The 27,930-nt window shown below is 47.3% G+C and overlaps 1 protein-coding gene and 1 pseudogene across 2 annotated transcripts in view; one reads left to right on the top strand and one right to left on the bottom strand.

The window, feature by feature from the left end:
* Window positions 1-4,514: 4,514 nt before the first annotated feature.
* On the bottom strand, window positions 4,515-18,360 carry LOC101597330 (annotated as a pseudogene).
* The window catches only part of Atp2c2 (ATPase secretory pathway Ca2+ transporting 2), an 82,392-nt gene continuing 72,790 nt past the window's right edge, over window positions 18,329-27,930 (top strand). For both annotated transcript variants that reach the window (XM_045157658.1, XM_004664785.2), the window contains exon 1: window positions 18,329-18,454. In XM_045157658.1, the coding sequence (XP_045013593.1) occupies window positions 18,359-18,454 (96 nt within the window). In that variant the 5' untranslated portion in view covers window positions 18,329-18,358. The remainder of the gene's footprint in view (window positions 18,455-27,930) is intronic.

Raw genomic sequence — 27,930 nt, 5'->3', positions numbered from 1 at the left:
GCCACCATGCCCATCAGTGGCAGAGGGATCTGCCGCTGAGGCATCGCAGGAAGCTGCTTGCTCCAGGGCCTGCAGTCAGTGGCCAGGAAGCCAGAACTTTTCCCTCCGTGAAATCAGTAAGGTCTATTATTCACCGTTTCAAATACAAATAAACATATAGAAAGCGTCTGGCATGGTGGCACACACCTGTAATCCCAGCATTTGGGAGGCTGAAGTAGGAGGATCACTGAATTCAAGGTGAACTTGGGCTAGAATGAGACCCTTCCTCAAAAGCAACAACAAGGGCTGGAGAGATGGCTTAGCGGTTAAGGTGCTTGCCTACAAAGCCAGAGGATCCAGGTTTGACTCTCCAGGACCCACATAAGCCAGATGCACAAGGGGGTGCATGCATCTGGAGTTCGTTTGCAGTGGCTAGAGGCCCTGGCATGCCCATTCTCTCTTTCTACCTGCCTATTTCTGTATCTCTCTCTCTCTCAATAAATAAAAATTAAAATTAAAATCAACAGCAACAGCAACATGAAAATGATATGGAGAATCTCGGTGCTTGTCCGCAGCTGCGTTCTTCACTCAGTTCTGCAGGGGAGAGGGACCACACGGTTTCAGAGAGCTCGTCCCAGATGTCGCTGTCACCTGTGACTACCCCCACGGGTATCTCTAACAGATAAGAACTATTGATCATGTGTTGATAGTATTTCAATTAATTTTTGTTGTACTGTATGTGCATGCGTGTGTGTGTGTAGGGGTGAGAGGTTGACATCAAATGTCTTCCTCAGTCACTCTCTGTTTTAGTTTTCAAGACAGAGTCTCATGCTGGACCTGGGGCACATGAATTCAGCTAGACTAAGTAGTCAGCAAGCCTCAGCCTCCCCAGTGCTATGATTACAAGAGCATGCATGTGCACCCACACACATACAAACATGCACACACACACACACGCACACACACACGCACACCACACACAAATAATGAAGGAGTAAATTAATAAATGTATGGCGTGACATCATGGCAGAAGGACTCTGGGGGTGAGGAAGGGAACCAGTGGGGGTTTGGGAAGGATGAAGGCAGGTGTTGGGAAGGGTGAGTATGGGTAAAATACCACTATACATATGTATGAGAATGTCATAACGAGACCAATGAGTCACACACTAATCTCCCACTAGGCTTTCTGCCTTGGCTGTCTCCAAAGGAAGGATGACGTCAGGGCCCCTGGCTCATCACCCAGCACCTCAAGTGCCCATTGCTCCTTCCTGCCCTTGTCACTTGAACCCCTGCCCTCCCTCTCAGCTCTGTGGTCCCTATGAACCTCCTCCAAGTTCTCCTTTGCTTAATATACCCAGGTCAGCTTTAAGCCAGAGAAGCTAGTGGGAACTGACTGCTCTGAAGACATGATGTGTCCCAAAATCAAGTGCAGAGGGCAGAAGATAGCTCCCAAGGGGGGCAGCTTTGAAGTTTTCACATCTCACAATGCTGGCCAGGTCCTCGAGCATAGAAAGAATTTTGTTTACTAGGCTGGAGAGATGGCTTAACAGCTAATGCACTTGCCTGCAAAGCCTAAACACTCATGTTCAAATCTCCAGGTCTCGCATAGCCAGATGCAGTGACACAAGCAGCAATGTTGCACATGCACCACAAGGGGGCGCACAAGTCTGGAGTTTGTTCGCAGCATGCTGAAGGTCCTGGCACACCCATTCTCTCTTTCTCTCTCTCTCTCTCCCGCTTTCTCTCTCACTCAAAACTTTAAAAAAAAATTTTTTTAATAATTTTATTTTTTTTTCAAATGTACAAAAATTTATTTTCTTGGCAATTAGAAATACATAACAGGCTGGAGAGATGGCTTAGTGGTTAAGTGCTTGCCTGTGAAGCCTAAGGACCCCGGTTCGAGGCTCAATTCCCCAGGACCCACATTAGCCAGATGCACAAGGGGACACACACATCTGGAGTTTGTTAGCAGTGGCTGGAAGCCCTGGCACGCCCATTCTTTCTCTCTCTCTCTCTCTCTCTCTGTCACACTCAAATAAATAAAAATGAACAAAAAAATTTTAAAAAAAGAAATAATTTAAATTGAACACCCATCAAGTTAGTGTTTTATCCTTACTATGCAACAGTTACAAGAAACTGGTCCATTTCATCAAAACCTAATTCAACTTTTCTGATCAGAATTAGACATAAACATAATTTGTTACCTTTTAAAAAATGCTTAGAAAAACAATACAATACAGTTCACACAAAGTCCTTTAAAAGAAACTCCTACACAGATTGTAGACATTAGAGCAAAAGGAAGACCCTCTTGGTAGAGGATTCAACACTAAACAGTTGTGTAAAAAGAAGAAACAAATATAATCTTCAATACCAGAACTTTTGCCAACTTGCATGTAGTTCACTTGTCACATTTTCTTTCTTTTTCTCTTTTTGTTTCTTTTTTTCTTTTTTTCTTTCTTTTTTTTTTTAATTTGAGAGCAACAGACAGAGAGAGAAAAAGGGAGGGAGAGATAGAGAGAGAATGGGCGCACCAGGGCCTCCAGCCACTGCAAACAAACTCCAGATGCATGCGCCCCCTTGTGCATCTGGCTAAGGTGGGTTCTAGGGAATCGAGCCTCAAACAAGGGTTCTTAGGTTTCGCAAGCAAGTGCTTAACCACTAAGCCATCTCTCCAGCCCTACTTTTTTTTTTCAATGAGAGAGGGAGAGAAAGAATTGGTGTGTCAGGGCCTCCAGCCACTGCAATTGAACCCAGATGAGTGCACCCCTCTATATGCATGTGTGATTATGCATGCTTGCTTGCGTCAGTTTGTGCATGTGGCTTATGTGGGACCTGGAAAGTTGGACATGAGTCCTTAGACTTTGCAGGCAAACACCTTAACCACTAAGCCATCTCTCCAGCCCCACTTGCACATTTTAAAGAGGTTTAAATTTGAACATGTATGCCATGGCACAGCACAGCTGATTTAAATTTAAGGGTTAAAGTGATAGTAGTTAAAAATCATATGGGAACTTGAGACAATGCTTTAAAGTGTGACTATAAACACTCACTTAAACATAAATACTAGACTTTTCTTTAGCAGATTCATTTTGTACTTTGCTCAAATCTTAAAACACTAATGCTGCTATTCAAATTTGTGGTACCCATCACCAAAAGAACCTATCAGCAACATCTCATAGTACCAAGTCTATTTTTTTAAATGGACTGCTTAAATGCTGGGTTTTTACCTTTCATGCTATCTAAAAATTAAGAGGTTTCCCCTTAGATTGGATAGTGTAATTTCAATTATATTCTACCTTTAAAAAAATCAATGCAGGGGTTGGTGAGATGGCTTGGTGCTTAAGGTATCTACCTGCAAAGCCAAAGGACCCAGGTTTGATACCCCAGGACCCACATAAGCCAGATGCAAGGTGGCACATGTGTCTGGAGTTCATTTGCAGTGGCTGGAGGTCCTGGCGCACCCATTCTCTCTTTCTCTCCCTCCCCCTTGCCTCTCTTTCAAATAAATATATATAAATAAATATATATAAATAAAATATATTTGGTTTTTCAAAGTAGGGTCTCACTTTAGCTCAGGCTGACCTGGAATTCATTCTACATTCTCAGGGTGGCCTCGAACTCAGGGCAATCCTCCTACCTCTGCCTCCCAAGTGCTGGGATTAAAGGCGTGTGCCACCATGCCCAGCTTAAATAAAATATTTTTAAAAATCAATGCAGCCTTACAAAACATTAACTGATTTCCTAGTTGCCTTATTATTTTACATTGAACAACTCAAAAAATGACTGAAATGAAAAATTCTTTTTCTACTTTCCAGTTCTGTTAATATAAGTAAGGATAGTGCAGTATACTTTCAAATGCCATGGCTGTGATCTAGCATTTAATCACATTTAAATGCTATTTATAATCCATGTTTTGCTTTAGAAAAGCCTGGCTAATTTCTACCCAAAGGAGGCATGTGCTAAGATTGCATGTTGACTGATCAACACAGAAAACAACTTTGAGATAAATGCAAGACACTTTTAAAAATTGGGATTGAATTATTTGGTCCCATAAAGATTACTAATTTTAGATTTTACTGTGATATAACCCCCTAAGTTTTGTCAATAACAATCAGTAAATTTCTCTAACAATTTCGAGTTTAGGGAAGAAGAGAAAGGAAGTGACTTGTTAACAGTAGTCTTGTTCTTTCTTGCCATGCTCTTAACCACATCAACAGTGTCTTAACTCTGCTGTCTTTGGACCCTAAAAGAAGTTGGAAAATGCATTACTGGTACTCTATAATTTAAAACTTGAAGTGGGGGGTGGTGGTTTTGTGCAACCATGTCTGGAATTCCAATTTACCATTAAAAACATGCAGAGTGAAGATTATCTTCTCCAGATTCCAGTCTGTGAGGAACTCAGCAAACGTTCAGTATGTTTTGGCAGATTTGTGATCAGACCAGGCTACTTGGATTATAAATTTCCTCTTATCATGGAAAATGCTAATAAAAATTTAAAAAAAAAATTTCCTCTTGGTTGGCACTGTGGCTCTGTCTCAGTGAAGCAACAGTTTCAAGAGGGACTGAATATATTCAGATGCTGGTCTTTCCTCAAGGTCCTTCTTCCAGCAGATTCATTAATTCATGGAGATCCTGAATTAGTAGTATCACTAATTACACATTATTAATATGTCCGGATTCTGGACAGCCCTGAGCGCACACCATCCTGTATCCTCCTTCCACGTGGCCCAGCACTCCACGTTTGCCATCCCTGTGTATGGCACTCTCCCCTTTCTTACCAGTTCTGCCTGCAGAGTTTCAAATGACCAGACGTCCCACTGTTGGAAATTGACCATACAGTGCAGCCTCAGGAGCTGTCCTTTTTTTTTGATTGGAAATTTTGCACCTCGTCTTGCTATGTATGATTGTCTTCCATTAATCTTGCTAAGCCAAAAGCTGCTATTTTGCAAACAAAGTTTTTTTCCTATAAGAATACTAGCAGCCCAAAGATGCTGATGAATAGCGCTCATTCTTTCAGCGTATGCATACCACCAGCAATCTAAGCAGCCGCACGGACCAGCTTGGGGAAGCTTCAAGTATTTCCTATCTCCTTCCGTAAGAGAATCCAGCAAGCTTCCCTTGGACATAAAATGTAAATTGGCTTTTCAGAAACAACACTATACAGTGGGGCAAGCTTATCATGCCTTAACTTTTTCATTATCTGAGCTTCTTTTTTTTTTTCAAGGTAGGGTCTCACTCTAGCCCAGCCTGACCTGTAATTCACTATGTGGCCTTGAACTCACAGCGATCCACCTACCTCTGCCTCCCAAGTGCTGGGCTTAAAGGCGTGCGCCACCACGCCTGGCTAATCTGAGCTTCTTGAAGAAAAGCTTCCGGTATCGTTGAGCGTTTGTAGTTTGCAGTTCCATTGCATGTTCCCATCCATACTTCACCAAAACACCCTGGACCTAGTTTAACGTCTAGCCGCAATGATTCTCGAGGGATTTCCCAAACATCTTTTGCTAGACCTTGAGTCTGGGGTTTCACAGTTGGACACACAGTTGTTAGTTTGTGGCACAAACCATCAGTATGTTATGTATAGTGCGTCACCAATTTCTGCAGAGTATCAAGTTGTGATACAATCTCCACCATTGTCCAGTTTCCTGATTTTGTAGTGTTTCACACTGACCCCTCCCACCTTATCACAGTCACGAATAGAGAGGGAATAAGCACCTTCAGTAGTTTTGCTTTCTTTTACTAAGACTATATCTTGCTGGTTCCCAGGATTCCAAAGTAGTCTTTCAGCATCTTTTCTCCCCATTTTGCCAAAAGACCACTCTTGGGCCTGAATGGGATCTGCAGGCACTACATAGTTGCTGGGGATGGAACCATTCTTTCCTGTGGTGATCCACCTTGCTTCCCACCGGTCTCCTTCCGTATTGCTAAATATTTGAAATTTTTCACCCTTCTTGAATGAAAGGTCTTCTGTGGTTCTAGCTTCATAATCCTATGAGGCCGCACATACATCTGTTAAACCAGTAAGATATGAACTTGTCACGACAGGGAATGTGGAAGATGGTCCTCCAATAAGAGTCACCCCAGAGGACCCTCCAAATGGCATTCGGACGACAAAGGCTGCAGTGAGCTCTGCTCCGTCATGGCATTTACACTGGGTCTGGAGGGTTTGCACTAGTGTTATTGATGGATGGACTTCCGTTTTCTGTTTATTTTTAATTATTTATTTGAGAGTGATAGACAGAGAGAGAAAGATGCAGATAGATAGAGAGGCCTCCAGCCACTGTAAACGAACTCCAGATGCATGCATCTGGCTTACATAGGTCCTGGGGATTCGAGTCTCGAACCAGGGTCCTTAGGCTTCACAGGCGAGCGCTATCTCTCCAGCCCCATAGACTTCTGTTTTATTTATTTTTAATGCAGCCCTTATCAAATCTGGTGTTTGCTGTCACCCTGAGGTCAAGATGTCCTGATATTTGGTATCTGCTTCATACCTGGTGCTAACTGCAAAAATTCTGCTTTTGTAATCATGCTAGCTCGCTGCTTACTCTTGCTAAAGACAATTGTGTGTGAAGGGGGTGCCTGGGGGTTTTTCAGATCATTGTAAAGGAATGTGGTTTTTGCCTTTAAAAGCACTGTGAAGGTAGGGCGGTGCTGCTCTCCTCTTTGCTACGAGGGGACAGATGCCAGCCAGCTTAATAAAGACTTTCCTTTTTAATTTTTATTTATTTATTAGAGACAGAGAGAGGGCAAAGGGAGAGAATAGGCAGGCCAGCGCCTCTAGCCACTGCAAATGAACTCCAGATGCATGTGTCACCATATGCATCTGGCTTACCTGGCATCTGACCTGGAGAATCGAACCTGGATCCTTAGGCTTCGCAGGCATGCACCTTAACTGCTAAGCCATTTCTCCAGCCCTCCTTCTTAATTTTTATTCGGGTGGTCTTCTGTTCATGTTCAGTCTGGGACTTGCTACAGTCTCCCTCTGACCTCTACACATCTACTGCGGCACACACCTGAACACATAAACATGCAAGACACATCACACCAAATAAATTAAACAAACCGAGGAAATATTTCAAACATCAACAAAATACAGACACTTCTCCAGCCACTTGAAGAAGATGGACCCTTCGGAGATGCCAGGCACCCCAAGCCATCATTTAGATTCAAGGTCAGGTATAGGCATTGCAATGGGAGTTTGCACCTTACCTCATTTAATCTTAGATCGGCTCTGTCCTTACTGCCCTGTGTAATGGCTGTACCTTCCCCCTCCCCTCCATCTATTCTATAAGAAACAAGGCTCGGGCTGGACAATTTCCCGAAGACTCCCAGAAACCAGTGGCAGGTAGAGTTTGACTTGGCCCAGAGTGGATGTTGTGCCCAAAAGGTCCTCACCAAGCCTTCATCCACTGAAACTTTGACCATCCAGCATTTTCTCCACTGCCTGGTCTGGTTGCAAAGCCCGTGGAAGTACTTGAAGTTTTTGGGTTCCCATGAGCAGCTCTCAACTGAGGGGGCTCACGAAGGGCATCAATCATCCTTTCCTCCAGACAGGAGAGCTGCATTTTGGGGATCAAGCAAGGGCGCTCACACTCAGCCTTCTGCAGGTGCCCATCCACAGCAGCATGTGATTAACACCCTAGAGCGCTCCCTTACCCAAGCATACATGCCGGCTCCACCTGTGGCTCCCCCAGACCAGGATCACTAATGGGTCCTTTGTGACCACCCATGAGCTCCTCTGAAAACGCTGAAGCTGAGGTCAGGTGCATGGCCCAAGTTCCCAGTGATCCCTAGGACTCCAGCTGCAGCTGGGCTTGTCTCTGCCAAAGGCTGCCTCATGTGATGTATGATGTGAGTCCTTTTCTGGGGATGGCCTGGGAGCTGCCTCCAAAGGTGTTTCCACCAAAGCCAGCCAAGAGCAAGCTTCGTCTGGTTGCTTGTCCTTGTTTTGGTCCAATCAGGAGCCTTAGTTGTTACCCAACTGTTCTTCTCCTAGGCCAGGTGTCTGCACCTCCCTGTCCTGCAAGATTCCACCTCACTCATTAGATCCAGCAGCCATCATCTCTTTGAAAGTCTTCCCTGAGCCTCCTGGATGGACCAACACACCTCTTTGTGTTCCTACAGAGCCCGGAACAGTGACATTGTAACCCAGGCCAGCAGCTTTCTTTCTCCTCAGGACTGAGCGCTCGCGTGAGGTAGAGCCCCCATCTAAGTCATCTGTCCCCAGCGTCTCACAGAGCAGCGTCAACTGTGGTGTGGAGTCAGAGAGTGATCAAGAAGATGGTAATCTACCTACCAGATAGACTGAGTGGGCTGGGGAAGATGGTTCACGGGGTGACAGTGCTTGCCATGCAAGCATGGGGACCTGAGTTTGAATCCCCAGAACCCATTTAAAATGCTGGGTGTGGTAGCACGCGCCTAGAATCCCAGTGCTGGGGAGCTGGAGACAGGTGGCTCCCTGGGGGCTGCTGTCTCATTAGTCTAACTCAGTTGGTTCAGTGAGAGCCCTGTCTCAAAGAATAAGGTGGAAAGAGATGGAGGAAGAAGACATTTAATGTTGACCTCTGACCTCCACATGCATGCACCCACCTGTATACTGTGTCCACATACATATAAACAAAAATACAGGGCTGGAGAGATGGCTTATTGTTTAAGGAGTTTGCCTGCAAAGCCAAAGGACCCTGGTTTTATTCCTCAGTACTCATATAAAGCCAGATGTGCAAGGTGACGCATGCATCTGGAGTTTGTTTGCAGTGGCTGGAGGTCCTGGCACACCCATTCTCCACCCCCTCCCCGGAGCTCTCTCTACCTTTTTCTCGCTCTTAAATAAATAAATAATATTTTTAAAAATACATATAAGCATGCATACCACATAACCATCATATATATGTATATATATATATGTATATATATATATATATATATATATAGAGAGAGAGAGAGAGAGAGAGAGAGAGAGAGAGAGAGAGAATGAGACACTGAATCTGAGGAGGGACCCACGAATCAAGAATCAAGAATCAATGTGGCCTTTGTCACTCCACACTCACTCCTATGCTTGCAAGAGGAGATGTCCAACTAGATTTAGGGAGAGATAAGAAGGATTGGTGGGTGGATGGATGGATGGATGGATGGGTGGATGGATGTCAGAAGGACGGATGGACTGGTGGATGCAACCCTGCCTCCATGTGGTAATTAGGAAGGAAGGAGATGCTGGAGCCAGGAAACCTGACTTCCCCTCTTCTCTTGCCTGTGTGGCTGTGAGCAAGTGACTCAACTACTCTGTGCTTCAGATCCCATCTCAGGTTGGTCCCCAGAAGAGATTCAGAGGAAAAGACTCACATGTGAGTGACATTAAGGAAACACTTCCAGCAGATATGGGGGAAGTAGAGTGGGGCCTACCGCAGGGGAGCTGGGCCTCCCAGGGACCATCTCACCAGCAGTGGCAGCCAGCACTCCTGCCTTGCCCTTGCCGGGTGCTTGTCTTGGGACACCCTGGGGCCGTGCGCCTCCACAGGCCCTTCTGTGCCTGTGCTTGTCCCCAGTCTGGGTCCAAAACAGCAGGGACTGGGTGTCTGAGGGGAAGCCACCAACACTGAGGGAGGGAGGTGGTGGGGAGCACAAAGCTGGAAGGAGGGTGCAAGGTCCTTCCAAGGAGCCCCTCTCAACCTGCTACCATTCCCTCTGCTGTGGAATGAGGGTGCTGAGCACAAGTAAGGTATTTGCTGTGAGGATTATGTGAGGACCAAAATCTGAGCACAGAGCCTGGAGCCCACCACAGGGCTGTCACTGGGGTCATTACCTGTCCACAAGCTCCTCTTGCTGCTGGCTTTCCTATCTGTCCACTGAAGGCACTGGCTTCCCTGCGGCACTCATGGTCTCAGTAGGTGCTGAAGTACACAGAGTGGAAGGCTAGGTGAGTGTGGACTCCATCCACACAGCATCCAGGGGCCTGTTACCTGTGCTGGGGCGGGACTTTTCAGTGATGCGGCTGTAAGAGTCACCCATATTCCTGGAAGTAACCCCAATAAGCTCTTTGGCTCACGAAGCTAGCTTAGGTAGAACCATTTTAAAATTTTTATTTTATATAAGGTCATACTTTTTTGTGTGTGTGAGGTAGGGTCTCACTCTAGCCCAGACTGACTTGGGACTTACTCTGTAGTCTCAGGCTGTCCTTGAACTCATGGAGATCCTCTTACCTCTGCTTCCCAAGTGCTGGGATTAAAGGCATAAGCCACCACACCTGGATTTCAGCTTCAGGTTATACTCTTTTTTCCCCTCACCCCTGCTTCCATTTCCCTGGGGGCTGTCCTCAGTGGGGTTATGGTATTCACTGTGGGGTCATGGAAACCTCTGTCAGTCTCTGTGGGATAGCAGGGGGATTGTGCCTTAGGGTATTCCTACCTGCTCTGTGGGTCTTACAATCTTTCTGCCCCATCTTCCACAATGGTCCCTGAGCCACGGCAGGCCCATTGGCAGTCTGATTTAGTGTTGAGTTCTCTGTAGCCTCTGGATTTCTGCTTTGATGGATTTTGATTGATCACCATGTCTGTCATCATTGCCCTGGAGCTGGTTGTCAGGCTAGCAGTAAGAGCAGCAGTCATGTTGCCACTTCCTCTGCCATTTCTCCTGGGCCCTGGAAGATATGGTAGATATGACACAACTCGGGGTGGGAAGTTGGCTATTTTTTCTTGTCATAATGACAGATCTTGGATCTCTCCATTTTCCCTGCCATCTTCATCTTTTTTTTTTTTTCTTTTTGAGAAGGGTAAATTATGTGGAATCTTACTTCTTTCTTCATCCCTGGTTTCTAAACCAATGCCACAGGTTTATTAGAATGCTACCAGACTACTGTCATTCGTCTGGGGAGTAGGTGTGAGAAAAAGACCTTAGAGATCTTTAACCATACCTCTACCTTCTAGAAGGTTCTATATCTTACCTTCTCCCAAGCTCTTGCCTTTCTCCCTCTGAAAGTCCTTAGGTAAATAGATGTATTCATGTGTCAAGTGTCAACAATTATGGTGGCTACTAAGAATGATATGGGGAAGGATTCCCAGGCCGCCCCAGCCCAGGGGAAAATGACCCATTGATAGTGACCCAGTGACCGAATAGAGATATCCATGACTGTGTGGGAAGAGGAGGGAGCCAGGCATCTCAGCTATGTGTTTACCCCTTGGGCTTCAGCAAGTCCCAGGGGCACATTCATCTGGGCCCTGGTCACAGATTGGAGCTTGTCCCTTGTGGTGGAATGAAGGCCCTGGAAAGCCAATGATGCCACAGGGCAGTGGGAGATGTGGTAATAGGAGTATGACCAGAGAGAGACAGACTCTGAGAGTCTGGCCATAGCTGGGGTGCAAATATATGAGTTGGAGTCTCACTGTGCATGGAATCCATCCTGCCCATCTTTGCTAATTCACAGGTCTCTGTCCTCATGTCACCTTGCCTTCCACTGAACACCCCCCACTGAACTCCCCAACCTGCCCTAGGCCATCCTGTTTCCTTTCTGTCTTGGCCCTGCTCTTATCCTAGGCATACGGGGCTCATGCAATGAACAACTTCCACCCACCTGGCTCCAAACACGGGGTCTTGATTCTCTCAGTTCATTCTCCCCCGCCAGACTCCGGGAGGGGGGGATCATCCTTTCTGCTTCTGGAGGGTGGCCACTAGGTCTTTCTTATCTGGCTGTCACGCCAACTTCTGCCCCTTCTTCACCTGTCACCTCCTCTTCTATTTGTTCTGACTCCAACCACTTAGGAAGGAGGAGCAGGAGTTCAAGTCTCCAGTTAGTCAAGAATGACTTTATCTCCAGGTCCTTGGCTTAAGTACATGTATGGAGATCCTCTTTCCAAATAAGGTCCAGTTCAGCTTCCAGGGGTCAGAACAGGATGCATCCTCACAGGGCTTTTATACAGCCCACCACCTTACTGCCTGACATCGCGCATGTGTGGGTTGACGGCAGCTGTCTTGCCAGCTTGAAGATGAGATAGGAGAAGACAGATGCAGAGTACGCTGGGTTCACAGCTCCTTCCCCATCATTGTCCATGGTGCCTTAAAAAAATATTTGTTGAGCTGGGCATGGTGGCGCATGCCTTTAATCCCAGCACTCAGGAGGCAGAGGTAGGAGGATCGCCATGAGTCAAGGCCACCCTGAGACTACAGAGTTAATTCCAGGTCAGCCTGGACCAGAGTGAGACCCTACCTCAAAAAAAAAAAAAAAAAAGAAACCCAAAAAATTTGTTGAGGACTAAAGAGCTAGCTCAATCTATAAAGTGCTTGCCTCCTGAGCATTAGGACCTGAGTTTGAGCCCCATAACTCACATAAAAATCTGGATGTGGGCCAGAGAGATGGCTTAGTGGCTAAGGTACTTTCCTGCAAAGCCAAAGAACCAGGTTCAATTTCCCAGGACCCGTGTAAGCCAGATGTACAAAGTGGTGCATGCATCTGGAGTTCATATGCAGTGGCTGGAGGCCTAGGCATGTCCATTCTCCCTCTCTCTCTCAAATACATAAATATAAAATAATTTAAAAATTTTTTAGTCCGGATGTGGTGACACACATGTTTGTAATCCTAGGACTCATGAGGTAGAGACAGGAGAATCCTGGTACTCACTAATCAGGCAATCTAGTCTAATGGGTGAGCTCCCGCTCAACAAGAGACCCTTGAGCTGGGTGTGGTATCACATACCTTTAATCCCAGCAATTGGGAGGTAGAGGTAGGAGGATCACTGTGAGTTTGAGGCCATCCTGAGTCTACATAGTGAATTCCAGGTCAGCTTGGGCTACAGCAAGACTCAAGACTCTACCTTGAAAAAAAAATAAATAAATAAAACAAAACCCGAAAAACAAGAGATCCTATCTCAAAAAAAAAAAAAGGTGGACAGTTTCTAACAACTGAGGAATGACACCCAGGGCTGCTCTCTAACCTCTGCATGCATGGGTGGACACACACACACACAATTTGTTGAATAAGCCAGGCATGGTGGCACACACCTTTAGTCCCAGCACTGGAAAGGTTGAGGTAGGAGAATTACCATGAGTTAGAAGCCAGCCTGGGACTACAGTGTGAATTCCAGGTCATCCTGGGCAAGAGTGAGACTCTGCCTTGAAAAAAATACATATTTGTTGAATAATTGAAATGGTTTAATTTTCCAATGTCCTAATTTGTTCATCTCTGCAATAATAATATTTTTTTTTTTTGAGGTAGACTCTTGCTGTAGCCCAGGCTGACCTGGAACTCACTGTTTAGTCTCAGGCTGGCTTTGAACTCCCAGTGATCCTCCTACATCTGCCTTCTAAGCACTGGGATTAAGGGCATGCACCACCATGCCCAGCGATTTTGTTGTTTTGAATTAGGGTCTCACACTATATTCTGGGCTGGATTGGAACCAGGCTGGCTTCAAAACTTGCAGGGAGGGTCACTGAGAAATCAAGCTGGAGCTGAGCTGAAAACCTCCTTCCTATAAACCAGCTGACATAAAGCTAGAAAAACCATGCTGCATGCAGCCTTATGGGAGAGAGAAATCATCAGTGGTGATAGACAACAGTGGACACTGCAAGCCTTAAGTTTGGCCAGCCAGGCCTCATGACCCAACAGGTGCAACAGCGGCTTATCTGTTATGGGGGAAACTCACTGCTCGGTAATTGGACTGGAGGCCCGCTCCATGGGAGGGAACACCTGGTACTGAAAACCTAGTCAAAAGCCTATGGCAGGGGAGGTCACAAGCCCTAGGGGTATAATGCCTGCTGGTGTCTGGATAAATGCATATATTATGCTCACCAAACTGCCCTGTAAGCACTTTTAATACTGTTCATACCCATATATTAATGCTACTTTCACTTTTGGTTAGGAAAGCTTCTCTTTTCAAATGGTGGTGACTACTGGGATGACTTGAAAGTCACCACAGCTGGGCATAGTGGCTCACGACTTCAGTCCCAACACTCAGGAAGCAGAGGTAGGAGGATTGCCATGAGTTTGAGGCCAGCCTGAGACTACAGAATGTGTTCCAGGTAGCCCGGGCTAGAGAGAGACTCTACCTCCAGAACCCCCCCCCCAAAAAAAAAAGAACTCACCATAGTGCTGAGAAGTGACAGAGGAGGGCTCCACACTGAAGCATCTGTCACACCTTCCAAGGCTTAGAGTCCATTGTGGAAGAGGTGGCAGAAAGAACACAGAGGAAGGGAAGGACTCCTTACAACGTGTTCCTCCAGACACAAAATGCCTGGATATCCAGGACCTCACCGTGCCTGACACTACCTACACAAGACCTTCATAATAAGAGGAAAAGATGACCTCAAAATAGACGAGACTAATGGAGAATGGTAGGTGATATGATGGAGAGTGGATTTGTGAGGGGAAAGTGGGGGAGGGGAGGGAGTTATCATGGTTTATTGTCTATAATTATGGAAGTTGTCAATAGAAACAGTTTAAGAAAAGAACAAAACATGCCATGATCCTCCTGCTTCTGCCTCCCCAGTGTTGGGATGACAGATGATTTCCATATGGCCCGCTCAGTGATTAATGCTATTATGAGTGTTCACAGCCTTCAACAAACAAGATGTGTGTTTGTGTGCATAGTCATAACTTTCATGTCTACAATTTAAAAATATGTCCAAAGCACACCTCGGTCTCAGGCAGCCTTCAACTGGCCAACCTGTCAGGGAAGTTTTATTACCAAATAAAAGTCAAGCGTCTTGACATTGGGTCGCGACTGCTCAGCTGCTCAGCGGGGAGCATTGTTCGGAGATAAGTCAGAGTTGATAAAGGGCAGCACTTTCGGAGGGAGAGTGAAGGGCGTTGGCCAGTCTGACGTCATGTGTTTCTCAAGGTGTCCCAAGCAGATATTTCAAGAAAGGCCACATGCCTCTGGTCGGGTCCCGCCTTTGACTCTCATCTCTGACCATGTGTCAGACTTTCTCAGCTCCTTGTTTCGTTTGTTCCTTGAGGGTGGGCTCTAGAATCTTCAAAGCTAAAGGTAGAAAAAAATAATCAAAACCTAGAAAAGAAAACAAAAATCTTAGCCGGATTGCGGTGGTGGCACACACCTTTAATCCCTGGATTTGGGAGGCAGAGATAGGAGGATCATTTTGAGTTGGAGGCTATCTTGAGATGACATAGTGAGTTTCAGGTCAGCCTAGACTAGAGTGAGACCGTACATCAAAAAAAGAAAAAAAGAAAGAAAGGGAAACAAAATCTTGAAGCAAGTGGCAATAGCCACGGGATGTGAAGGGACAAGGCTAAGAAAGGACACTGAAAACCAACAGAAACTGGGTACGACTGTGTGGGTGGCAATGAGGAATGGCTATGTTTATTGTAAACTAAAGTTAAAGATGAAAGCAAGCAGAAAAGCGCTGGCCTCAAACACCAGTGACATAAAGCTAGAGAGAAGGGAGAGGAGCCAGCTGAGTCCATTTACAGCATAAGCCACAAAGAAATGATTCAGAAACAGACAAGAAAAGAAACCACAAGGGAACCATCAAAACTCTTCCCTCTCTTCCTGGGCCAGCTCAAGCAGTCACAAGTAAGACAAACCACAAACTCTGTAAGCAGAAAGTTAGAACAAAGAGTTAGCTTTCAAAGAATAGACTTCAGGCGCCTGGGATGTAGCTCTGTTGGCAGTATGAAGGCCTGGGTTCCATCCCAGCACTGCATAAGCCGGGTACGGGGGCACCCAGAAGATGGAAGTACAAGGACCAGGAGTTCAAGGTCATCCTCTGCTACATAGCAAGTTTAAGGCCTGCTTGGGCTACGTGAGACCCTGTCTCAAAAAAAAAGAACTGACCGCCTTTTCAGTGTCATGGCAATACTTATAAAATGGCTCATGGATCAATAAACTAAGAAAGATCAAGCAGATGTGTGTAAGCTACATTTGACCATCACACTGCAAAGGTGAGACTTAAACAAGTGTCAGCCAAGGGTGCCCGTGCAGTAGCTTCCACTATGGAGTTCATTACAGCTGCTTTCTCTGTGGTCCACTCCTTTTTTTTTTTTTTTTTTTTTTTTTTTTTTGGCATTCTACAACATTCTCTATCCACATCCCCTCCCAAACACCCTGCACATTCTCAATTCTGCCAGCAAACTCTAGCATTGGGTAGGAGGTAGGTCGTGGTAATGGGACCCAGAAGCAGGGCTATCCACAGGAGTGTTGGCCAGTCCGTCGTTATTGCTCCCAAAGGCTATACTGCCCAGACCAAGGACCTCTAAGTAAAGCCTTGGGAAATCTGTGAGGTTCCATACCACCATGGCATTCTCCTTAGAATTTCAAAATGCTAGTTGCAAAAGACCTGGGACGTCACCAAGCCACATTCCAAATGTTCTGCATTAACAGTCTCTGCTGAGCACTTTCCACACTGGGCAGCATTAGACAGCGTCATAGGACTTCCATTTCACATGCACTCGCTCACAGCCCTACGGACCATGAGGTTGGACTCTGAATGCTTCCATGTTGCTCTCACAGAACATTTTCTGCTCTTCTCCTAGGAACTCTGGGCCCAGGAGAGAGTCCCAGTGACCCCCTAGCTTCAGGTCAAATATATATATCCCTTCCCTGAAGTTCCCACTTCCATATAGCTGCCAGCCCTGTAGGCCAACAGCACGCAGGGAAGAAACTTCTCCCTGTGGCAGATCTTGGGACCCTCGCTTACCTCCCCTAACCTTGGTAGGGACTTTCCACAACGCCCCTCAGATAACTAACATTGAAGGTTCTCTTTCCTGCTGGGTCCTGGACTCATACATGTAGGTGGTGTCATCCCCATTTTATAGATGAATAAACTGAGGTAGAAAGAAGTAAAGAATGTGTCGCAAGGTCACACATCCTTTCAGGTCTGGAGGGTGTTCTGTGCTTCCATCATGCCTGCTCCATCTTAGGACTGGGGAGCAGGACAGCATGCTGGTGGTTGCTTTGGTGTGTTAAGAGGGGAACATCCAGGGGCTAGAGAGATGCCTCAGCAGTTAGCCTGCAAAGCCTCATGACCTGGGTTTGATTCCCCAGTACCCATGTAAGCTAGATGCATAAAGTGGCATATGCATCTGGATTTGTCTGCAGTGGCAGGGGACCCTGGCACACCTATGTTCTCTCTCTCTTGCTCTTGCTCTCACTGTATCTCTCTGTTTGCAAATAAAATAATACAATTTTACAAAAGGAGAGAGTATGATCCAGACAGGAAGCCCACTAGGACATCTGGTCAGGTTGAACCTGGCTAGGGTGGCCACTCCTTGGGGAGCTGTTAAGGGTTGAGTTAATATTTGCTCAAGGGGGCAGCTTAGTTATGTGAACAAATTCACACACAGGCCGCCACCATCACCTGTGGTTCAAGGGGTGTGATCCACTCTCTGCCCTGCGGAGTCACACCCCCTAGTCCCATAGTTAACCAAAGCCTTCTTGCTTCTCCAACACACACACTGGGTTTCCGGAACCTGTCTACAGAGTACATTGACTCTTGGGAGCCTTGTGATCCCCAGTGTCCCACGATGCTGCTGATGCTGCTGATAACACATGCTCCCTGTCCAGCTCCAGTAAGCTCCCTTTGCCCTTAGGCTACACTGCCCCTCCCCCCCCAAAAAACCTTTAGTTTCATGAGAAAAGGAGGCACTATCTTGGTGGCCATTTGGCAGGGCAGCAATCCAAGACTCAGGCCATCTAAGATATTGCCCTGGCCCCACCATTAGCAAGCAGAGGAGTCCTTTCTGCAGGTGACTGTCAAAGTCAGAGATTATCCAAGACCTCGCTTAGGTCAAAGTTGGCCGTGGTCTCCCAAATTTTCCTGGGAGTCATTCCCAGGCCCTGGTAAGTACGGTCTCAGCTATCTGGCCCACTTCAATTACACATGAGGCAAAACAGCTCAGAGAAGCCAGGTAACTGGTCCAGCGTGGCCACAGCAGCGGGTAGGGGGACTGGCTCAGCACATGTGTTCTCCATTGCCCATTTGTCAGTGTTATCCGCACGTGCCTTGTGGATTGCTTAAGCCTCAGTAGAGAGGGATCTGGGAATGGGATTTTTAAATAGGCCTTTCTTTGCTCCTCACCTTCCACGCTCCAAGTGATTATTAACTGGCAACATTTGGCAATAAGCCAATGTCCTGGGGCCACGCAGCGACTCCCTCGGCCGCCGCCGAAGTTGACGCTGGGGGCGTTCGGGTCCCCCACGGAGGGGAGGGGGGAGGGCGTGGGGAGGGGAGGAGCGGGGCGGGCCAGGTGTGCAGCCCAGCCCCTGGGGGCGTGGCCTCCTCTCGGAGGACAGGTAGGTGGCGCGCAGGTAACCCCGCCGCCCCGCAGGCGGAACGCACACATCCCGCCGCGTCCTCACCAGGGACGCAGGGCGCGGGGCGCGGGGCGCGGGGCGCGGGGCGCGGGCAGAGGCCGGAGCGTGGAGGAGGCTCGGCGTTCACCATGGTGGGGAGACGATCCAGGTTCCTGCAGAAACTAGCCTTCCTGGGCCAGGGCCACCCGTACGAGGCCCTGGCGAAGGACGAGGTGGAAACTTTGGTGAGCCTGGGCGACCTTGCGCGAGGGGCCCTCCTCTTTCCTCGCGGAACCCCATCAGCCTGGGCGCTGAGGTCCCGCAGTCCTTCCCCGGGCTCTAGAAAGAAGCCCTCTTTATAGCGACACGGAGCTCATCTCCCTCCCTTGGCGCCGAATTCACTCACCAGCTAACTCGGTCACGACAGCCCATTTTGCCGATGAGAAACTGAGGCCCAGTGAGCTTTAAGGGGACGCTCAGCAAGCAAGCGACCTAGCAAAGGGCTTAACCTAGGTTTCCTTGACTCCAGAGAATTTAAGTTCATGCCTCTACACACCCAGGCTGCTGTATGAGTTTTTTTTCAGAGCCGCTGGGGTTGAGGAACGTGCCCAAGTTTAGCTTAATGGTAAAAACCCAAGTGGTGTAGTGGGACTTCCAGCTTGGCGTCCTATAGCAATGTTTTCTTTTGTTTTTTTCTTCACTGATAAATGCATTGAAGTTAATGGACTTACATGCTGTGGAATTGATATCTATTTCTGTGTTCTATTTTTATTTTAATTAAAAAAAATAGCATGCAGAGAATTAGGTCTCCTGATGGAGTTTTCAAACAAAATTTGTTTTTGTCGGTTCTCTTCTTCTATCTCCCCATCTCCACCTTCCCAGTCTCTTTTCTGCTTTCATGGCGCATGTTTCCTATTCCCCTCCCCCTTTCTTCAATACCTGTTTCCCCCTCGGAGTTGTATGTTGACTTTGACCCTCCAAGGCACCTTCTAGGATAAACATCTTAGGGTCTCAGGAGGTTCTCAAGGAATAGACAGGGCGGAAACATAAAGCTCTTCCTATGACTCTGGTCCAGGGCAGCTGGGGTGCTACCAGGGTTATGGTGACCCAACAAAGTTTCCCCTGGCATTGTAGGCAAACACAGCACACCCAGAGCCCAGTGTCATTCCAACTAAAACTTCTGCAGCAGTCCCCAGGTTTGCTCGTGGGGGAAATGGCACAGTTAAGTGTCCTTTTAAGAAAAATGTATTTTCATTTGAGAGGATATATGCATACTAGGGCCTCGTGTTGCTGCAAATGAACTCCAGACACACGTGCCACTTTGTGCTTCTGGCTTTGTGTGGTTACTGAGGAATCGAACCTGGACTGGCAGGCTTTGCAAGCAGTGCCTTTAACCACTGAGCCACCTCTCCAGCCCTTCAGAGTGGCCTTTTCAAAGCCAAGGGAAACCTGCAGGATAAATTATTTTGTAATAATAAAAAAAAACTCTGCTGTTTCAATCATTGCTAGTTCAAATTTTTTTTCTCCCAAAGACTAGTCAAAACATTTTGATTGTATGGTTCTTAACAATTTGTGTGCTTACAAAGGGTATTGTACGAATCAGTGTGGGTGTGAGAATCTGGTGTTAGAGCTGTGGACTGCAGTCCCTGCTGAAAGCCATCGGTACTTCCTGCAGCATCATGGGATACCATTTAAGTAATTTACTAATCCTTCTCTCCTCTCCATGCTTTTCCTTTTTTCTTTCTTTCTTTCTTCCTTTTTGTTTCCATCTTTTAAGTCTTGCATCCGGCAGGATATTTTCTAAGTACTCCTAATGTGTCACTGGTCTCCTTCAGGGTACCCAGGTGTGCAGGTATGGGGACAGGAGACCCAGAATAAAATGCTACGGAGAGTTCCACCTGTGTGCCAGGTGAACTTTATTGAGCCGACCTGTTCAGAAGGCCCTCAAAGTCCAGACAGGTCTTCTACCTGTCTGTAGGGTGTGTTCCCTACCTGGTTGTGAACCCTAGTGTCCACTACAGTGTGTCAAGGGGCCCGGGGAGCCTGGGGCAAGGGGTGACTCAGGTGAACTTACAGGGTGATGCTGGCTGCCTACCGCAAAGCTGGGGGACAGAGTAATGCTGTCTCCAGAGGTGGACTTGCAAACAGGGCACTGCACTAAAGGTACACGGGCGGCGGGGGGGGGGGGGGGGGGGGGCGGGAGCGCAGTGATGGAGTGTTGTTTGCCAGCATGCTAGAGGTCCTGGTTTCTGTCCTCTCGGCACCATACAAAAGAAAACAAAACCCTGTTCATGGGCGCTTGATGGGGGAGGAGGGTCAGGGGAGACACTGCTCCCTGCCGGGCCACCTCACTGGCCAGATGGCTTTGCTGTCATACGTGCGTCTTCTGCTTGGAGCTCCGTCTCTTAAGTAAGTTTGGAAAAGAATCCGTGTTTGCTCAGGCGATTATTTCTGCAGTCGGCAACGTGGCTTTATGAGCACTTAGTTTACCCAGCTGTGATAGGAATTTTTTTTTCCTGAGAGCTAGCGGGGTCTCCTCGTAGGCCTCCTGCCTCCAGATGAGCTTTATGGCAATTGTGGAATGGATGAGGATGCTGGGGTTCCAGGTGGAACCAGTTTGGTTCTCGCTGAGTATGCACTGGACCAGTCTTGACGAGCACTGAGGATACAGGTGCATACAAAACACCGTGATGGTGGAGGCTGACCATCAACAAAGAGATGCTTAGTTAACATCAGCAGTTGTGGTGGTTTGATTCAGGTGTCCCCCATTAACTTAGGTGTGCCGAATCCTAGGTTCCCAGCTGATGGAGATGTGGGAATTAAAGCCTCCTGGCGGCAGTGTATTGTTGGGGGTGGGCTTGTGGGTGTTAAGCCAGCTTCCTCTTGCCAGTGTTTGGCACACTCTCCTGTTGCTGTTGGCCACCTGATGTTGGCCAGGAGGTGATATCCACCCTCTGCTCATGCCATCACTCTCCCCTGCTATCATGGAGCTTCCCCTCAAGTCTGTAAGCCAAAATAAACCTTTCCTCCCCACAAGCTTCTCTTGGTCAGGTGTTTTCTGCCTGCAGTGCAAACCTGACTTCAACAGGTGTGCTGGAGAAGAATGCCAGAGACAGTGGGCGAGAAGCAGGTGGATGTGACAGAGACCCAGAGGGCCCCAAGCTATAGGAGCTGGAAGCTGAATTGAAGCTCAGTCCTCAGACCTGTGAGGACTCTTCCTTCCTGCATTTCCTAGGTGATTGAAAAAAAGGTACTTGAAGCCAGGCATGGTGGTACACGCCTTTAATCCCAGCACTCCAGAGGCAGAGGTAGAAGGATTACCATGAGTTCAAGGCCACCCTGAGACCACATAGTGAATTCCAGGTCAGCCTTGGCTAGAGTGAAAGCCTAACTAAAAAAAAAAAGAGAGAGAGAGAGAGAGAGAGAGAGAAAGAAAGGTGCTTGAGAGACCCTTAGTTTTCATATTGGAAAAAAAACTTCCAGGCTAGAGAGAGAGAGCTTGGCAGTTAAGGCACTTGCCTGAAAATTCAAAGGACCCAGATTAAATTCCCCAGGACCCATGTAAGCCACATGCACAAGGTGGCACATGCATCTGGAGTTCATTTATAGGGGCTGGTATGCCCATTCTCATTTTCTCTCTCTCAAATAAAAATAAAATATTTAAAAACAGATTTTCATCAACCAGCATAATAGAAGAGCTCTGGACAAGGAATTAATGCTTCCAGGATGACTCCTTGCCAACTGTGGGGAAGCTGTGTCTTCATTCCTTGGTCATGCATCTCTTCCCAAGTGTGAAGTTCTTACTTGTTCTGCCTTCTTGGCTGGTGACCCTGTTATCCTCCTGGGCTCCCTAGAGCCAGGCCTACAGATGGAGACAGGTGGTGGGCACCTCGTCATTCAACCCAGATCTCAGTGACTGTTTTGTGCGTGTGCAGTGCTGAGAAAGACATGCACTCAATGCCCTTGGGTGTTCAGCGAACTGCAGAGCGCACTTGACCTTGACCACTGAGAGAGACTGGGGTGTGGGAGAGACGCGCAGCCTGAGATTAACAGGAGTGGAAAGACAAGTGAGCTGGGCCAGCATGGACAGAGAGTTCCAGCAGGAAAGAGCAGGGGCTGCCTGGAGAGGAACAAGGCTACCCGGGTGGCCTGGAGCCTTGTCAGAAAGAATCGGGGCTTTATCCTTAGAGCAGATAGGACCCTGAACGGTTTTAAGTGGGGACTTGATGGTTCACTCGCTCATGCGTGCGGCGGGCGTTAGAAGAAGCTTGGCAAAGAAAATAGTCAAAATTCTGATTTGCGTGCAATAGAGTTCACCTCAGTTACAGGAAGAGAATTCAGGATGAAATTCTGGGGCTTCCATCACTTGAGATGTCCCTAAACTCCCAAAGTCCCTAGTGCTCCTCAAAATCCAGCATTATGTGAACATCTTAAAGAATAGATTGCAACCTGCCACCCTTGTACTGTCTCCAACTATTTGTATGAAATATACAAATATAAGCATTCAGCTTGCAAGGAAGAGTTGTTGCATACTTACAACTCAACTATAAATCCAATTTATGGTAAAATTGCAAAGTTCAAGAGCAAAAATCTTTATTGATTTACTTAGAGGCAGAGGCATGAACACGGGTGTTCCAGGGCCTCTTGACCCTGCAAACAAACGCTGGAACTTGCACAGCTTTGTGCGTCTGTCTTTACGTGGCTACTGGCAAATTGACCCAGGCCAGCAAGTTGTACAAGCACCCGTAACTACTGTGCCATTTCTCCAGCACTAATTATTTTTTAAATTTATTTGCAAGCAGAAATAGAAGAGAGACACACAGAGAATAGGCGTGCTAGAGCCTCCAGCCCTCACCCAGCAAACAAACTCCAGATGCATATGCCACTTTGTACATCTGACTTTGTATGTGGGTACTGGGGAATCCAACCTGCGTCATTAAGCTTTGCAGGAAAGTGCCTTAACTGCTAAGCCATCTGTCCAGACCTAAACTTGCAAAAAATACAGATTTTTTTTTTTTAAGTGGAAAGAGAGAGTGAGAATGGGTGTGCCAGGGCTCCTGCCACTGCAAAAAAAAAAAAAAAAAAAAAAACCCTCCAGATGTGTGTACTACTTTGTGCATCTGTCTTTACATGGGTACTAGGGAATTGAACCTGGGCCATCAGGCTTTACAATTTAGCACCTTTTACCACCAAGCCATTTCTCCATCCCTATAACAAGCTTCTTTTGACAGGATTGGTGGTGATCCACTATGGCTTGCTGGGTTTTCTATCTGCAGCTAGATAACAAACTTCCCCCAAAAGTTGCCATTATGACACTTCATGATCCAGTCTCTGTGGGTCTGATGGCAGTGTGGCTGAGTGTTCCTGGCTGTCATAATGGGGCAATCAACCTGTTAGCCCTCCCTCTGACCTCATCTGGAAGATAAAATTTCAAGCCCACTCTGTTGGCTACGGTAGGCTTGGTCCCTTGCCAAATGTTCCCTCCACAACAAATTGTGTGCAGTGAACAATGAGGGGCTGGGCAGCATAAAGATAGGAATCCGTGTTTTCAGAACTAATCCCTCAAATGAGAGCTCATAATGCCTACCTTGTTCTTTGAAGCAAGTGTAAGTTTGGTCAGCATCGATAGGAGGGGATCACACAACTAGATCCTGGAGGGAGCCAGGATCAATAGAAAGATTTCCAGCCAGGTGTGATGGTGGATGCATTTAATCCCAGCACCTAGGAGGTGGAGGTAGGAGGATCAGGAGTCCAAGGTCATCCTTGGTTACGTAGTTCAAAGACAAATGGGAAGGAAGGCTGGATGGCTAGAAGGATTTCCTTAACAGAGATAATTCACCTCTAAAAGCTTGGGGCCCACCAGGCCAAGTCTTGGGAGTCCCCTGGCTTTGCCTCCATTTCCATTGATTCCATTCTTTATTGGGCTCTCTGGGTTTTGAGTTTGAGCATTCCCATGCCAAGAATGTATGTGTGTGTGTGTAGAGGAACTGGAATGGTCGGGAGGTGTGTGTGTGTATGTAGAGAGGAACTGGAATGGTCGGGAGTTTGCTAGCGTAGGACCTCCGACACCTGCGGGCAAGAAGCAGCTAACTGAGGAACTGGCTCGGTCACTTGCAGATAAGCAGCTTCTGGCTTTGTGGAGAGAGTATTTCTCCATTTTGTGTCTATTTGTGGTTAGTACTTCACTCAGCCTGGCAAATTGCTACAAACAAAGACTGGATTCATGCAAGGCACCTAGCTTGTCACCTGACTGCCCCTTTAATTCCACAACTGTGCCCTGCGATGACTCGATCTCTCTGCTGATGGGGTGTGTGGTAGACTTGTCATGAGTGCCATTGAGCACACTGGTGTCATGTAACCATACTGAGTTATCAGCTGCCACGTTTTTAAAATTAGAGAGTCTGTACTAATAGTGCCAATTGTTGAAACAGATTCAATTTAGTAAGTTCTTGGGCCCAAAGGTTTTAAGAATCAGCCTTCATGGAAACCCATCCAATCTCAACTCCATGAGCTTTGCTATGAAGAGTAAGGAATCCCAGACTGAGTTCTGAGGGGGCAGGGTGCTAGAGGAACTTCTGGGGTGGGGATTGATGGGTGTTTGGGTTCGGGATTAGTGTCGGTGGGAATATAGGGGCTCCTGTGCCCTCCTGGTGTGCATGGGTTATCTGATGGATTTCAGTGCTAGACCAGGTACAGGCAGGAGCTACTGCTGTGGGGGTCTCAAAACTTGCCCTCTATATCCTCCCATGGACAAAGTAGCAAGGCTCCCCCTGCTCCCCAATAACCGATCAATATGAGAGCAGGCAGAAAGTGTATTCAGGGACCTCGAAAATAGTTCAGGGTGAGCCTGGAAGAGTCAAGGCCGTGTCGGGGCTGGGGTGGGGAAGACAGGCTTGGATAGTGGCTTGAGAGTTAGTATGGGTGTAAACAGCATTGTCAGGGTTGGGGAAATGGTCCAGTGGGTAAAGTAGTTGCCACACCAGCATGAGAACCCAAGTTCAGTTTCCCAGCACCCACGTAAAATGCTGGATGGGGCAGCCCAAGCCTGTAATCCCACTGGGATGCTGGAGATAAGGAAGCCTTGGGCTCGTGGCTAGCTAGTCTGGCTGAATTGGTAAGCTCTGAGTTCAGTGAGTGACCTTTTCTCAAATAAATAGATAAACAAACAAACAAAAAACTGGGCCTGGTAGTACATGCTTTTAATCCCAGCACTCTGGAGGCAGAGGTAGGAGGATCACTGAGAGTTCGAGGCAACCCTAAGATTACATAGTGAATTCCAGGTCAGCCTGAGCTAGAGTGAGAACTTATCTCAGCCAGGGAGGGGGGCAGGGGCCGGGCATAGAGAGAGATTGAGGAAATGACCTGATGTTGACTTCTGACCTCCACATGCCACATGTACACCTGCAGATGTTCACCCACACATATACAAATGTGCTGTTGCAGGAAACATCTGGGGGAAAGGGAACACACATCTCCACCTCCAATAGGACTTAGATGGCAGACCAAAGTACAAGTGCACCAATACCAGTTTGGTGAACCAGTGAGTTTATTGGGGAGTCACAGGAATGTGGGGCCCCCAAATCGGCCACCTTGATGGAGATTCCTATGTCAAAATTACTCCTTGGTTGCTCCTCCCTCAGCCTCGGGATGAGGGCTTACTTACAGAGCATCAGGACTCCACAGCAGCCACACCACCGAGAAGTCTCATCCACCCTGAATGGCAACTTTCCTTCTAGAAGCTCCATGTCTCTGTCCAGGAATATGAGACCACAGAGCAGCCTTTCAGTGAGGCTCACTATATCGGGGTGACTCCCATGGATGCTCCTCCTTCAGCCTTGGAGTGAAGGCTTTACTTAATGAGCATCAGACCCCAAAGCAGCACTTCAGTAAGGCTCATTATACGGGGATTAACCCCATGGATGCTGTTCCCCTCAGTCTCAGTGTGGGGGCTCACTTATAGAGCACGGGGATTCCAAAGAAACCACTATGCGAGACTCATTGTTCCTAGATCTTTTACTCTATCTACTCTGTCTCCCACACTAAGGTCACGAGATCTCATGCATTATTGTATACAGCTGTTGTAGGAGGCGTCTAAATCTCAGGTGGGAGTCTGACGACTCTCCCCACAGCTCCTCTGGTGAGTTGACCCAAATGCTTTTGGTAAAGCTGGCAATAGTTGTTTACACCTTTCAATGCAGAGGAAATTTGCCATCCAACACATGAATACACACACATTTACTACATACACAAGCAACGCCAGTCAAAAGCGAGCCCTCCCCAAACAGTATCATCAGACCCAAGCCAGGCCTTGAACTCAATGTGGAGGGAAGAACATGATCCCAGCCCACCACATGGGCTATCATGGTGGGGGGCAGGCTTGTGAGACATAAGCTACCATTCTTGGGGATGTCTGCACCCCAGTAGTTCCTGGCACAGAGGTTGGCTTGGGTCACCTCCTGAGGTAGTTCTTCAGGAAATGTGGGAATAAGGGACCAAGGGCAGAGCAGGAAAAGGGTGGGGTTCAAGGTGATGAAATTGGTGGGAGAGCTGAGCTGGCTGCCCATATTGTAGGGCTCCATGCAAAAGGAAAGTGTGGGCTCTCTGTGTAAAAAGTTTTTCTGTCTTTCATAGGCTACTATGGTGATTTCAAATAGCCTTTTAGGGCTGGAGAGATGGCTCAGCAGTTAAGGCACTTGCCTGCAAAGCCTAATGACCCGGGTTTGATTCCCTAGTACCCGTGTAAAGCCAGATGCACAGCAGTGCATGTATCTAGAATTCATTTGCAGAAGCTGGAGGCCCTGGCATGCCCATATTCAGTCTCATTCTCTCTCTCTCTCTCTCTCTCTGCTTGCAAATAAATAAAATATTTTAAAATTGCCTTTTAATGCTATGCCCCATGGTTAACCACAAAGTACGTGCACCCCACACCTCCACACCTGAGGGAAGGTGGTGACAGCTGCTAGAGTGGTAGGTGGGACCATGTATGAACTGAACTGCTCGACCCTCGCCCGAAGCATGTGTCATTGCTTCATTGGACTCACTTTATATAGCACAAATTCAAAGATAAAATCAACCTGCATTTCAAGATGGTGAGGAGGAGCATTAAGCCCCAACCACTACATGCCCTCTGAGCAACTGTGTTCTTATACCTGTGCTGGTCTCTCACTCAGGAAGCCTCAAAGTGAGCCCTACCTTAGGTTCTCATTGAAGAGGAGAAGTAAAATTGGCTTTGAGGCGCAGTGGTGTGTCTGAACTGGCCTGGGTTTCACCCGGCCATGTCTGCCAGCAGCAGGCTGGCTCTTTTGACCTATGAAACATTGAAGGTGAAAGTGGTGAGAATAACACAATGAAGTGGGTACCTGTGGCCACAAAGTCTTCCTGTCAGCGTTACCCATGGGTGAGATCCCTAGCAGTTAGCCAAACTGCTTTCCTGGGGTTGCTGTGGAGACCAGAAACCTGGGATGGACATGACCATAGAGCTGGGTCCTCCTGAGGCCTTGCTCCTCCACTTGCAAACAACACCCTCTCCCTGTAGCTCCCATGATCAGTTTTCTGCATATGTTTATATTTGATCTTTTATTTTTTTTCGTTTAAGTATTTTATTTACTTATTTGAGAGAAAGAGGCAGATCAAGAGAGATAGAATGAGTGCACTGGGACCTCTAGCCACTGCAGATGAACTCCAGATGCATGTGCCATCTTGTGCATCTGGCTTACTTGGG

The sequence above is a fragment of the Jaculus jaculus genome, chromosome 1 (assembly GCF_020740685.1).
Source record: "Jaculus jaculus isolate mJacJac1 chromosome 1, mJacJac1.mat.Y.cur, whole genome shotgun sequence".
NCBI lineage: Eukaryota > Metazoa > Chordata > Mammalia > Rodentia > Dipodidae > Jaculus > Jaculus jaculus.
The sequence above is the reverse complement of the archived record's forward strand: the minus strand, read 5'-3'. Positions and strand labels throughout refer to the sequence as shown.